General features: G+C 34.7%; 1 protein-coding gene across 2 annotated transcripts; it reads left to right on the top strand.

The window, feature by feature from the left end:
- The first annotated feature begins 6190 nt into the window (after positions 1-6190).
- LOC114293475 (uncharacterized) lies at positions 6191-13717 on the top strand. Of its 2 annotated transcripts, XM_028237552.2 has the most exons (10): positions 6423-6560; positions 6741-6821; positions 6905-6984; positions 7083-7232; positions 8059-8116; positions 8272-8364; positions 9284-9382; positions 11123-11214; positions 12927-12986; positions 13088-13717. In XM_028237552.2, exons 2-10 carry the CDS (start codon positions 6800-6802, stop codon positions 13349-13351), a joined length of 918 nt encoding a protein of 305 aa, XP_028093353.1. In that variant the 5' UTR covers positions 6423-6560; positions 6741-6799; the 3' UTR covers positions 13352-13717. The 2 variants fall into 2 exon arrangements, with proteins under 2 accessions (XP_028093351.2, XP_028093353.1); XM_028237550.2 differs by having other exon boundaries at positions 6191-6560; positions 6741-6984.
- The last annotated feature ends 1441 nt before the right edge of the window (positions 13718-15158 follow it).

Below are 15158 nucleotides of genomic sequence, written 5' to 3'. Positions count from 1 at the left end.
GATACAAAATGTATTTTTTTAGATATTTTTACACATTTTAAAAAGCAGTCAAATTATATAGATTTATAGTATTAAATAGTAATCAGCTTGTTTGGTTTCAGTTTTCAGAAAATTTTATTTATTTATTTTTTCATATTTTAATGTTTTCAATGAATTTTTTTAATATTTTAAGCAATTTTTTTTAGACACATTTAACATAAATACATTTAAAATGTATGATATTTGTGAAAAAATCTTTAAAAAAAATAAACTAAATACTAAAAAAATATTAAAAAAATAAAAATTTAGTACATTTTTCGTATTTTTGTATATTTATTAATTTTTAAAAATATTTTTTCACAAATCTTTTACTATTTAGATATATCTAAGTAAGATATCTCTAAAAAAGTAAAAAAATTACTTAAAATTTAAAAAACATTCACTAAAAATAAAAAATACAAAAAATAAAAAATTTAGTTTTCGAAAAATTGAATTTAGAAATTGAAACCAAACAAACTTAATAATATTTTTGATATTTAAAGTCACTTTAATCACTCTTACTAATTATAAAAAAGAAGAAGAAAAGTAACCCGGATTATTCTGTGTGTAATTTTACTAATTACCCTTGTTTTGTATTTCATTTTAGCAGCTAGCGTTCAAATGGAAACACATAAATGGTATTTACTCAAGAATAAAAACAACAGAACAGAAGCTAACAAAAGGATTCATGTTTGCAATCAGGCCGTCTTTAATTGAATCAGGAAGATTCAGTCTTGTTCCACTCCTAGTTTTGCAAATCCCCAATATTTTGTATTCGATAACATAGTTATGAATTAGGAAAAATTAGTCAAAGATTCTTTTCTTATTTTTAATAATAGATTCACAATATTATTTTATGATGTCTAAGATCCTTCAATCTCCGACACCCATATATCACAGAGAAATTTGATCCCCTCAAATCAAACTATCTCTCCCTCTCTTCCTCTCTCTCTCTACTCTTCTCTCTCGGATGAGTTGTTTGACAAAATACTTCTTAGAACTTCAAAACACATAACTGTGAGATTTGATTTGACAAAACTTTTCTTAGAACTGTAAAACATATAGTTATGAGCTTTGAAGCTAACCTGGTTGATAAAATGCTTCTTAAAAAAACAATTATAGAGAAAAACAATCACAATTTTCTCTGATTTGTTTAAAACACAGAGAAAATTGTTATTGTTTTTAGTTTCTAAGTAGCCCAATTTTCTCTGGATTGTTCAAGACAGAGAAAATTGTGATTTTTTTTTTTAGTTTCTAAGTAGCCCAATTTTCTCTGATTTGTTTAAAATACAGAAAACATTGTGATTGTTTTTTGTTTCTAAGTAGGCCAATTTTCTCTGGTTTGTTCAAAACAATCACATGTGATTGTTTTTGGTTTCTAAGTAGTCTAATTTTCTCTAGTTTGTTCAAAACACAGACAAAATTATGATTATTTTTGGTTTCTAAATAGCCTAATTTTCTCTGATTTGTTCAAAATACAGAGAAAATATAATGATTCTGGCTTTGACTTGTTATCTATTGTATTCCGGACTTAGGTTGGTTTGATTTTGATTAGTTATTCTTATCTCCTTCCCTTGTCTTCCCCTTCATTTTGGTTATTAGGTTGTAGTTGTGCGTTTGGGACATATTAGCTGTTTGTATTTCAAAACCTGTATTGCCTAGATTTTGGCCTTACCGCTCGACCGGGCATTCTCACGCTCGAGCAGGTTTCACAATTTTGGTCCTCCGCTCGAGTGGCCATTCTTGTGCTTGAGCGGAATTCGTCAACTCTTAGTATTTCTTTTGCAGGTCTGAAATATTGGAAGTGTGGATCAGACGCTCGAGCGTCCACTTCCACACTCGAGCGGGGACCTTCGTCTGCAGAACTTCTGGAAGTGTGCATTCCACACTTGAGCACCTCTTTTCACGCTCCAGCGGAACTATGTGTCTGACGCTTGAGCAGGGTTTTCCACGCTCGAGCGGGCTGCGTGTATTTCAGTCCGAGAAGATAACATTTTGGATCACTTTTTCTTCTCTCTCTCTCTCTCTCTAAAACTTTCCAAAAAACTTGTTCTTGAGCTTCTCTCTCTAGAATTCACATTCTCTTTAGGATTTCATCTAGATCCGTTTGGATTTCCACCCTAGTGCCTTTGAGAAAAAGGTAGAGCTCGCCAAGATCTACATTTTGATCCGAATAAAAGTGGGTTTCGGTACTCTTGGAGTTTCTCTCTTGTGTTGTTCATCTTCTTCCTTTGAGGTAGGGATATTTCTATACTTTTATATGGTATTTAACTTAGTTATAGTCTCTTGTGTAACAATTGAGTAATTTGGGGAGGTTTTAAACAAACCTAAGATTTGGACATAAAATGGAAAGAGAAGTTTTAGGTGAAGATGAAATAAATGCTTGAGGGGTTTGAAAATGATGTTGTATTTTATAAAATTTGATGATTTTGGCACTTGGCTAATCTTTGGAAAAAATGAGAGATTTTGCCCAAATTGAATCTAATTATTATTTTATATAAATATTGTAAATTGACATTGAAAATGTGAAATTGAGAGGGTATTGATATGAATGGTGGGATTGGTCAAGTGTTATTTCATTCGTTGGTAGTTTTGAATAAATTATATGTTATGAGATTTTATATCTGTTTAGAAATAATTGTATTGGGTTATTGGTGGAGGATAGCTATGATTGTTGTAGAAAATGCAAACTGATTAGGTGAATTGGAACTAATTACTTGTGCTTGTCATTAAACATGACTATATTTATGTACATCGTATATGTATGATCATTTGGGAGTGGAAAGAGGATATACTCCATAGTTTGAGTATGTGTTTAAATACATTGTATATGTATGAATGATTGTTTGGAAGGAGAAATGGGATGGACTCCATTACAATTACGTTGGCTGGAGTGTCCTGGACGAAAGTCCCGAAATTATACATGCGGTGCCTAGCCCGCGGACGAAATATTCGTAAAATGACAATTGTAGTGCTTGTATAGCCTTCGTCTACATGAGTTCCGTTTGACGGCTGCCCGCGAACGAAATATCCGTGAATGAAAAGTTTGAAGTGCTTGCATGTTAATAATGTGATTTAGAATTTGTGAGTTTTAGTCTCATTTCGGTTGTTGAGAAATAAGGAAATGGACTTATGAATTGGGTCAGATAAGTGAATGTAACATGAACTGAAAGTAAATGGATTAAGACTTGAAATGAATATTTTACGAGTGTATAAAGTTATGAAAAGTGTTATTATGAGCATTGTTTATGCACTTGTACATATGCTTTTGTTAAATTTCATATACTGTGTTAGATTATTTCTATTGAGCTATGGCTTACCATAGTTGGGAATAACTTTTTAGGTAATGATGGCATGCCTCCACCTACGCAATAGCGTTGGAGGAATTTTTGGAAGCAAGAGTTTCATCTTTTGATTGTATATTTTTGTAAAGCCAAAGACTTAAGATGTAATGAGCGAAGCTCACTTTTGTGGTAACCAAGTTAGAGCTTGGAAAGGTGTAAGCCAATAGGGCATCTACTTCTGTTAAACTTTTGTATCCATTAACTCCTTGTAATGAAAGGACTTTATACTCTGATGTATGTTGTTATTTAAATATGCTCATGGGTTATATCTATGGTATTATTTTGGGGGCGTTACAGAAAAATTCTCTGGTTTGAAGAGAATTTCTCTAGTTTGAAGAGAATTTCTCTGGGAAGTCCAGAAAAAATTAGAGAAATTTGCAAACTGGAGAAATTTGTAGAGAATTTCTCTTGGAAGTCCAGAGAAATTCTCTAGATTGAAATTTCTTTGGATTGATGTATGAATGACCTTAAACATTATGAAAATATTGAATATACTTTATACTATAAAATCTTAATATTAGGAACCCTAAAAAAAAAATTTTCCTATGAATTATTTACATAGAGATATGAAAAAAATTACACAATAATTGAATACTTTATATCTTATTTGCCTTGGGTAACATTGCCTTGGGTAACATATGTAAGATTCACAAGTCATGCGAAGATAATCAAAAATTATTTTGTATAAAGGGAAACTCTATGGTGTCCTTGGGCATGTATATCATGTGCACCCTATTATAAATTGGTGTAATTTTATCGTAAATTTTATAATATTAATTGCAAAATATATAATTTCGTCACAAATTTATGTAATAAAATGTTTAAACTACTATAGTTGATGTTACAAAAAAATTGTGGCTTAGTATGGTAATTTATAGTGAAATTACTTATTTTGTGATTAATATTATAAATTTTTATAATAAAATTACGTCAATTTATAATAAAAGTTTCTTGATATAAAATACTTTTTTATGAATAGATACTTCAAGACATCTAAGTTCTAAGCACGAGAGCTAAATTTAGTAATCAAATCAATGTAAGTTATTACAAGGTAACAACTTCAATTTGTCCTTATAATGTATTATTCAAAAAAAATACAAACCTTTCAAAAAAAAAAATCTCAACAAATTATACAAATTTTAGAAATGAAATGGTGGAGGAGACGTGGCAAAAGCAGAGAGAGCGTGCAAAGGAGGGAAGGGGTGAGCCCAATTTGGACAAAGAGTGGATGAGGAGGAGGCAACAATGCTAGGCTGCGAGGCGGTCCAAGAATAGACTCGAAGAAGAACATGCCTAGTGAGTGAGTACTGCTACTAATGGTTATGAGTTGGAATTGGAAGTGATGTTTTATTTGTTACTAGCGGTTGAGGCACACGCGATGCATGTGCAAATTCAGCAAAAAATTATATTATTCTTTTATTATATTTTTTAATAATAATATACATATGAATTATAAGTGTAATGTAATGCAAGCTAAATATTTCTAACTATGTGTAATATAACATTTACTTGGTATATATTTCAAACAAAAATATGAACAATATAATATACACAAATCTATTCTAGTACAAACTATCATACTGTACATCTGTAATGTAAAACCCTAGAAATCACTCAGACGCGAAGAAGACTCGCACGATCGTGTCAAATAACTACACAAAAGATTGCAATTCACAAATTTTCAGCGCAAAAATAAAGCAAAAATACAGTGTCAGTGTTACAGAATCATTGAATTGTCTATAAAATTTTGACCCAAACAACACCCAATCAATAAGAAAAAAAAAACTAAAAAACCACTCATCCCACACTCAAAAAACCTAAATTTCAACCCAGTCCAATCACAGTTGACAAAATTTCAAAAGAACATAAACAAAAATAAATAAATAAATAAAATCAGATACTGAACAATCAAATTTCTAATTTCAAAACATATAATTAACCAATACACACACCAAAACCCCAAAATTTCAAAAATTCTGACAACAAAAACACAAAAAAGCAAAAAATTGAGACATGGATATGAAAGAAGAGATCAGTATGTTGAAGAAGAAGGACCAAAGAGAGGATTTTCATTCAAGGGTTGAAAAGAAAACCGGCCGAGAAACCTCGCGACGCACTTGCCATCAGTTCCCAATTTGTGCTTAGGACAATCGTTGATGTACATAGCGACAACGAACAAAGCAACGTTGACAACAACAAACATAGGGATCAACCATGATGTCCACTGTGCATCTCTCTCTTCAATCACATACGAAGAAACAGAACTGGCGTTGTTGTTCCCACCACTGATTTTCGCTCCCCTGCTCTCCAAATCTTCCCTCGACATGGCTTTTCTCGAGAAACAAACAAATCAAAGAAAAGGGCTTCTTTTAAGTGGGTGGTGGAGGAGAGAGAAAGTGAGGCGTTTTAGAGAGAGAGAGAGAGATATAAACAGAGGAGAAGTTGTTGTTGTTGTGACTCAGCGTGAAGATGACGAAGAGGTGCGAAATTCATGTGGAAGTTACCCAGGACTTTCAAACGGAAAACTGACCAATGTTTGATTGCCACGTCAATTAAATTGGTTTTTGATTGGTTAGTTTGGAGTAATTGGTTGAGATATGTGAGGGAACGTGGGGTGGGGTGGGGTGGATGCAGATATATTTATTTATTTATTTATTTTTATTATCTAATTACAGGTGACAAAAGTTTCTGGAGATAAAAGTTGGGCTTCATGACACCAAAATTGGTGTTGACTTTTAATAATAAAATAGATGATTAAAATAATATATTTTATTTTTTATAACTAAAAAATCTCAAATCATGGCTTCGAAGCCTAACTAACTACTTCTGGGTTTTACCGGGGCTTTGTTTCTATTCAATTCTCAATTCAGAAATTTGTGTATACCTAAACCCAAACACTCCCCCTCTATCTCTCCCTCTCTCCGAAACACAGAAAAACACAGTTGAAAATTCCAAAATCAAAATCAAATCCAGTCTAAAGAGACCCAAAATTGGCATAGTCAAATCAACAATGAGTATCGCGAAATCAAGATCCATTAACTCCCTCATGTCATTGAGACACCTCCGCCTATCGGCGGCCATCATCACTTGCAGAGACCTCTCCATTTCATCTCCATTCAATCATCTCTCTCCACTTCCTCCTCAACCCCTCCCCTCCTCCCTTCGCCATTTCCGCACCTCTCGCGATCCCAGTATGAGGTAGGTCTAAATAATTTTTTTTTTAAAAAAAAACCCTAAACCCTAGTAATACTCAAAAACACACACACACATATATGTGTGTATATATATATATATATATAATACACACACAGAGAGAGTTGTTGAATGATAATGTCTAATGGTTTGGTTTGTGATTTTGGTGGTTGCGAGTTAAAAAAGGCATGAAATTCCACCTCCTGTAAATTGGGGCATCCGGATAGTCCCTGAGAAGAAGGCCTATGTGGTCGAACGATTCGGCAAGTACGTCAAGACTCTCACTCCTGGAATTCATTTGCTTATTCCTTTTGTTGAACGAATCGCTTACGTCCATTCCCTCAAGGAAGAGGCCATTCCCATTCCCGACCAATCCGCCATCACCAAGGACAATGTTAGCATCTTAATTGATGGGGTTCTTTATGTTAAGGTACCTATCAACTACTGTGTTTTTTTTTTTTTTTTTTAAAATCCAATTTGTAGTTGTATTCGGTTGATGGTTGATTATGTTTAGTTGAGTAATTGCAGATTGTGGACCCTCGCTTGGCGTCTTATGGCGTTGAGAATCCCTTGTATGCAGTTATCCAGCTTGCGCAGACGACAATGCGTAGTGAGCTCGGGAAGATCACTCTCGACAAGACGTTTGAGGAAAGAGACACATTGAATGAAAAGATAGTGGTGAGAATTACTATCCACTTATTATATATGATTGTTGGGGATCTGATTATGCTAGCAAAAATTGTTAATCTCTGCATGACTAGTCTCATATATGGTGGACACAGCATAAACTGTGCTCGGATTGTCTGTACATTTTGTTGGAATGGAACTAAAAGAAATATAAAAACTGCTGCTGGATTCATCAGGAAGCAATTAGTTGAAATGTCAATTCACTTAATAGAATCATATTACCTGTTGTCAATGAAGTGTTTTAGTTTAGTATGATTTAAAGGCTTAGAAATTCCATGACAGTTGATGTATTATTGTGGTAAAGGACGCGGTGTAGGGCCTTGTGCGGAAATTGAAAAAAGAAGAAAGTGAGTTTTCATTTACATTAAAGTTATTTTTGGAACTTGAACTGCGTTTCTGTAGCATTGGTTTCAGATGATCTCAGCTCAGAGTATGATGGAGTTTGCATTGTGTTTGCTGTTGCTAATGACATAATTGTAATGAAGATATATCTGGCACCAACTTGAATTAGAAGAAAGAGGCAACAAATGGTCTTCAGAATTCAGATAACAACACTACCAACATCATATATGTGGAGGATGAATTTAGAAACTAGGATCAAACACAACAGAATGGTCAGTCTGATGGCCAAGGGTTGCCCAAGATTACGTTTTCATCATAGTTAAATAATTCTTTAGCGTGTACTGGAGAACTTGATTTTGGCACCTAATTTAGGCAGGCTAGTTACCATGTACATAGCAAGGATGTTTCTGTCCAAGTTTTCTACAGATTTATTTTCAACTTCCTGTATTTGTTCTAAAAGCACTGTGTGTTCCAGATGGCCATCAACGAGGCTGCAAAAGATTGGGGCCTGAAGTGCCTTCGTTATGAAATAAGTAAGTGCTTTTTTGTCCAAATATCTATCTATCTATCTCTCTATCTATCTATCTATCTATCTATATCTATTTTTCTTTTTCTTTTTTTGGGAATTCTCTTCATTAATGTTTTCCTCACAACTTATCATATATGTCTCATTGTTTTTCTTCTTTAGGGGATATATCTCCTCCTCGTGGAGTGAGGGCAGCTATGGAGATGCAGGCAGAAGCTGAACGCAAAAAGAGAGCTCAAGTTCTTGAGTCGGAAGGTGATGAGGTTCTTCTTTTTGCTTTAGTTAGACTGTATACCAGTCCTGTATCTTTGATCAAATTTATGTGCTGATAATTTAGGCGTATAGCAGCTATAATTGACATATTTTAAGTTAAACAAAAAGAAGACCACTATCTTCAATTTGGAAACCCTACAATCCAGTAGGAGGGAAAATCCTTGAATCCACAAGGAAAGTGAAAACTCTCTGAATTAGCAACCAAACATATATTTTTGTTTTTACAGCATGTAGCTTGTTAATATGCTCTAAACAGCTTGAAAGGCAAGAAATAACTCCGTAAAATATATACCAATAGAGCGATTTACTAGGACTTAACACCTATCGTGAGGACTATTATGAGCTCCTGGAGAATGCATTCTCTGCAAATCCTCCACCATGAGAGAAGGCAGGATCTAGGAACACCCCAAATGATTGAGAACCTGGTTACCAAACTTTTATAGCATGGGGGCAATGGATGAGAAATTCACTGATTTCACCTCCTTAGTAACATGCATAACCTTGTTAATGATCATTCAACCTTTACTAATCAAGTGATACAATGTCTCAGTCTCTGTTGCTGCTGTCCATTCAGAGAAAGCTGCTTTAAAGGGTGCAGCTGACCTCCCAGTCTCCCTAATGGGAAAGGTTTGAACTTGAAGTCAAGCCAACTTCAACATATTTTAATAAATATTTCACTGGGAACAAACCACTGTAGTTAAGCTAAGGAACCTTCTCCATTCCTCACTGCTTTAACCATGTAGGCCTTGACGGCCTGTCAAGGAAGGCCCCCATCCTACGGTTTATAGCAAGCAAAGAACACCTCAGAAGTGTGGTCTTTGACCGATGAATGTAGTTCACTACTATTGTCTTTTCCTCGTACATATGTTCCTGATAATTGATCTACTTCTATATTTAACAGGAGAAAGGCAGGCAAACATAAATATTGCTGATGGTAGGAAGAGTTCAGTGATCCTTGCATCAGAAGCTGCAAAGATGGACCAGGTTAATAGAGCACAAGGTCAGTTGTCGTATTTTAGTCAATCTATTATAGCTCTACTTATTTTATGTTTATTATTCCATGTGAATAGCAGGTGATAGTGACGCTTTCTGATTGAATGAAATGTATCCTTGATAATATATAAACATAAATAAGAATTATGGTGCCGAATGGTAAAGTCTGGAGGATAAAATCCATAGGTCTCGAGTTCGAGTCACCCTTTGGGCCACTGGAGGTTTGCCCGGTCGTTAACTTCAGGGCCCTCAGGATTAGTCCTGGCTTCCCTTAAAATCAGCGGGTTGGGGATACCTGAGTTATCAAAAAAAAAAAAAAAAAAAAAAAAAAGAATTATGGTGACTTTTGTGCTCTTTATTTTTTCGAGTAATGCTATACAAACAAAAAATTCATACATATCATACATAAGGAAAATTCTATTTATACACACCAAATTTCCTCACTCCACACACTTAATGAATCTTTTTTATATTACATTTTTATCCTAAAATAAAAATACCAAAATATCCTCATCTTTTCAACCGATATCCTAATTTGTTGGCCTTTTCCTTGACCACCCTAATCATGCTTGCCACCTCCGGCGAACCTTCCCTACCGCTACTGACATTGCCACCATCATCCTCATTGCCTGTTTCAACTCCGACGATACTCCCCGCCACCTCTACAGCCTCCTCTATCATTCAAACTTGAAAATATTTCTTTTCATTTTGGATTGAATGCAAGTGCATAGATTAGTGACCTAGAATACTTAAGACTGGCCATTTTTGTTCTATCCATTTGAGGAAATATAAATTGAAGCATGGTGTTTATGCAAATAATAGTTATGTGGCTTTTGTAATTTACTTATTTAATCAATCTTCTTATCTGAAGGGGATGATTTAATAAATCCCACGAATTGCTATGTTTAATGGATCAAATACATAGCCAACAAACTACAGTTTGATACCATGCGATGAGTTGGAATGGTGTGTGATGGGTTGGTAACGTGGTTGGTGATGGTGGAGGGATGGGAATCGTGGTGGCGGATTAAATTTCCGGCAGAGGAGGCAGTGGTTGGTCGGCCGACAGTAAATGAAGAATGGTAAAAGTTATGGTTAGGATTAAGGTTTGAAGAAGGAAGGAGATGAGGACATTTTTGGTATAATAAGTTGTGTATTGAGTAAAAAATGAGATTTCAAATTCATTAAGTGTGTGTTTTAAGAAATCATGTGCACAGAAAAGATTTGGTGTGTGGAAATAGAAGCTCCCCATACATAATGATGTGGTTCATTGTGGACCTTTCACTTCAAAACAAAACACCATTAAAGATAGATTTATTTACAATAATGGCATTGCCACATCATTCTTGTCACAGAGAGAGAGAGAGAGACCCTTGATGTATGTGAAAGGCATGGGTATCAATTTCACATATGGATGAGCTTCATAGAGCTTTTATAATAATGTCACATGTCGAATGAACTGAAGCTTTACTGAATTCGGTTTTCCCATTAGTAAATTGTTCATGTTCTTGTACTTTTGAACTCTGTGAAAATCAAAATGTGGAGGGCTTGTTCTTTTGATGCTCACCATCAATTTTCTTGGGGCCACAACTATTCTCTTCTGGACAGTCCACATTGTTTGGACAATACTTAAGCTTGATTATTATAGTAATGCTTCTCGGTTTCGTAAGTATTGTTACCCACCTCCCCAAAATCTTCCATTCCTCAAATTAATAATTTTTATCCATTTGACTTTTTGTTAAATCAGGAGAAGCAGAAGCAATTCTTGCTAAAGCGCAAGCAACAGCCAAAGGAATTGACATGGTGTCACAGGCTCTTAAAGAACACGGAGGTGTGGAGGTGAGGTCCTTCATTCCTCTTGATTGCACATATGGTATTTTAAGATTCCACACCTTACAGAAGTCTTTCACCTTCAATTGTCAAGTTGTCTTTATGATCTTATATTATACAATGACTTCATTTCTACAAGTGAATAAAAGCATGTTGTTTTTTTTAATACAAGTTGTGATTACTGCCCATCTTGATCTGACTTAGCACCTTATATTAACACGTAATTTGATCCAACAGGATATAGAAGTGATTGATATAAAATTGAATAGTTGATTAATTAGATATTCCAATACATCATCACAAAGACTGAAGAACACTATGATTCTGTGTGGGCTTGAGGGTTGGGTCAGAGTAATTTGCACTCAGTTTTGGCAGGCCCTTTTCATTTGTTTCTTCTGTTTGGGATTGTGTGGCTTTTTTAGAAAAACTTTTGAACATAATGCTTACCATGCATGTAGTTTATTCTATACAAGCATCCTCTTGACAGTATAAATATTAAAGCAATTGATACCTAGGACTACTTGAGTCTGTGAACACAGTGATGCAACTCTACAGTTGGTTGTGAGTTACATTCTAGGTTCAAGCTTGCGCAATTGATGCTCTAATGGCTATCTGTAATATCTTGATGTTGAAAGGGTGCTTTGTTGTGCCAGCATTTTTCTTTATGTTAGTTTCTCTTAAGAACTGTCAAAAACCACAAGTTATACCCTTTTTGGGCCTTTAGCCCAAGCTGAAGATAACAAAAGATGTGAATACTTCAGCGGGCCAGAGTTTTTTGGGGATGGACAAGCTTTATTTTCCCTGCCTCCTTTTTCGACTCATTCTCAAATTCTTCAGGCTCTTGTTTACTGCATATTGAGGTTGCCTGCTTTCTTGAGTTTTTTTTCCCTTGAAATATTATATCCCGTTGTATTTTTCTGTCTCCCTTTTAAATCCATTCTCCAATTCTTGTTTGCTGCATACTAAGGTTGACTGCAGTGAGAACTTGTTATTGAAATATCGTTGATATCAGGTTATTGTACTTATGCTATATAAATATATTTTTTAAAATGTTTTATCTAATGACATCTATAAGAAAAAGTCATTGCTTGCATCCTGTTACTTTTAGTATCATTCTTCTTGTGTGAGTTGAATATTTCCATTATCCAGTCACTAACACAATGCCCATGTGAACAAGGCATCCAGCTAATATAAAGTATGCCATGTAATGGTTTTTGGCTGTTGTATGACTGTTAGGAATGCATGTTATTCTTGCTTTCCTCTATTGTTGGACATTTTTCAGCCATTGGGGCTCATTTCCGTTCTTTAGATGGGTTTAAGCATGAATTACGCATTTGACAAACCATTGTCCTGTATTCTGCTCATTCTTCTTGCAAATTATGCAACCATGTATATTCCACGGGTAATCACTGGCAATGCTATTTAATACACAGCTCTCTGCACTCTCATTTGAAATGTAAGCAACCTATTGGTTTGATGATGTGCTGGATGCACACAAGAAACCATGCGTTCAACTCTGTACAGCAAAAATTTTATGGATACCTCCATTGAGCTGTTTCTGGTTGGATTAATTTTGTTATCATGCCTACAAAATAAAGATGCCGATAGGCATTTGGGAAGTTTCTATGAAATGTGGTTACTGAAGTCTAAATTGATTTTCATAACCTGAAGAATTTATCTGTCTTATGCATTGAGGCTCAAAATTATACTGGGATTTGCAGGCTGCAAGTTTAAGAATTGCTGAGCAATATATTCAAGCCTTCAGCAAGATCGCCAAAGAGGTAAACAACAGAGCTATTAAACAGTGTCATAGTGTAATGCTCAAGTGATTTAAAGCAATGTTTTTTTTCATGTTTTCTGTACTTTTCCCATATCCTTTTAGGGCACTACATTGCTGCTTCCTACGTCAGCTTCCAATCCGGCCAGCATGATGGCTCAAGCTCTGAACATATACAAAAGCTTGATTGGCAACAAATCTGATGATGCACTTCAAGATATCTCTCGTGCTGAAATCACAGGAAATGCCAAGGCTGAGCCGCCCTCTGATAAAACTAAAAATGAAGGCTCTATGACAACTAAATCAACTGATGGAGATGATCTAAACGAGCCAGTTTTCACCCTGCAGAGCCCCAAGAAGGAACATTAGACTCGATGCCAGCTACCATATTCATCCAGCAAAGCAAAGGTCTATTGTGACAGTTGGTTCTCTTAGTTTTGTGGATTCTTTTCCATGTTTAGTCCATTTTCTACTTATTTTTAGAGCAGGAAAAGCAAAGAATTCTGTAGGCTATTTAAGATTGATGATGAGATGAGAGGATAACTTGATTTTAGCATATAGAGTTTCTGAGATGGATGTGCTATCCAAGTAAAGTCCAATTGTGCTTTTCGAAACAGTAGCAGGAAGGTTTTTGAAAGATATTTGGTGACAACATCGTCATTTTGCTCTGTTAATTTATTTTTATTTTTCATGGTTGTCTAGATCAAGGTTTCAACCATTGATGTTTATTTTGTATCTGCATTGTGCTTTGACATTGGAACTTACTGATTTACTTTACAAGCTGATGTGGTTTGAATGATTGAATGTCTAGTAATAAAGAACTTGGCCCAAAATGAAATTATTGTCAAAAGCATTTTTTATTATATTTTTTTGTGGCATTTGTCATTTTACTCGTGCCAAATTTGTGTTGAAAGATATATAATAAATATTTGATTAGTAGAGATGCAGACTATGAAAATTAGGGCTGGGCAACAAACTCACCCGCCCGCACAAACCGCTCGACCCTACCCTACCCGCAGTGCTTTGGGCGGTTTCGATGTAGGTAGGCGGGCGGGTGCGGGTCAAGAAATTCGCAAAAGATCGGGTTCGGGTCGAACCCGACCCGCCGCAACCCGCATCTTTTTTTTTTAAAAGAAAAAATAACTAGTTATTATTATTATTTTTTGCATTTTGGATGGATGGAGATAACTAGTTATTATTTTTATTTTTACATTTTGGATGAAAGTAAAATTTATTATATGGGCACTTATATACATTATCATGATCTAATGATATTTAAATTAGTGTTACTAGTTTGACTTTTATTTATATATATATAAAAAAAAAATCATTATATTCCATTAGTCTAGTAGACAGTTAAATATGATATTTTGAATTGTCATTCTATTATCACATTATTGCATATTAAAAACTAAACAGTGAAGATTAATCCACTATTAAAATTAGTGTTATTAGTTTGACTTTTAAGGATTTGTTTTTGCATATTTAAATTAGTGTTACTAGTTTGACTTTTAAGAGTTTGTTTTTGCAAGCTAAGGAGGAAGATTAATTACTATCCTCAAGCATGGTTCCATATCATCTTATCTAACATGCGGATTATTTATTATGATCATGAATTGTATATCTTGTAATTTAATTTATAACTCTTCTTAAAAAAAAAAGTGTTTAGAAAGTAACAAAAAATATCAAATTTGCTTAAGTTAAATAAAAAAAAAAAAAAAAACTAAACCGCAAACCGAACCGCACCCGCCCGCACAAACCGTGAACCGCATCGCGGGCTGTTGTGGGTCCATTTCCCCCTAACCGCATAAGTGCGGGTCGGGTCGGTTTTGACCCACACCCGGCCAAAACCGACCCACGAGCAGCCCTAATGAAAATTGCATTATGTCAAATTTATCTTTCTCCGTTTGGGAAGTGGGTTGGCTTTTTGGCTTTTTTGACTATTTTAGCCTGTGTTTAAAAGCTTGGTTTGGGAAGAGCTTTTTGGCTTTTTGACTTTTTTGAGTTTTTTTGTAAGAGAAGAATGTAATGATTATGGGTTAGATGTGATATTTCGTTTGTTATGGCTAAAATAGCCTATTTTATTTTTTGTGCCTAAAATAGCCAAAAAAGCCAAACCATGACTACCCAAACGAAGCCTAGCAACTTATTTTTTATGGTTCTACACACTAGGACA

The sequence above is a fragment of the Camellia sinensis genome, unplaced genomic scaffold (genome assembly GCF_055761805.1).
Source record: "Camellia sinensis isolate YWXY unplaced genomic scaffold, ASM5576180v1 Unanchor11, whole genome shotgun sequence".
Classification (NCBI taxonomy): Eukaryota; Viridiplantae; Streptophyta; class Magnoliopsida; order Ericales; family Theaceae; genus Camellia; species Camellia sinensis.
The sequence above is the reverse complement of the archived record's forward strand: the minus strand, read 5'-3'. Positions and strand labels throughout refer to the sequence as shown.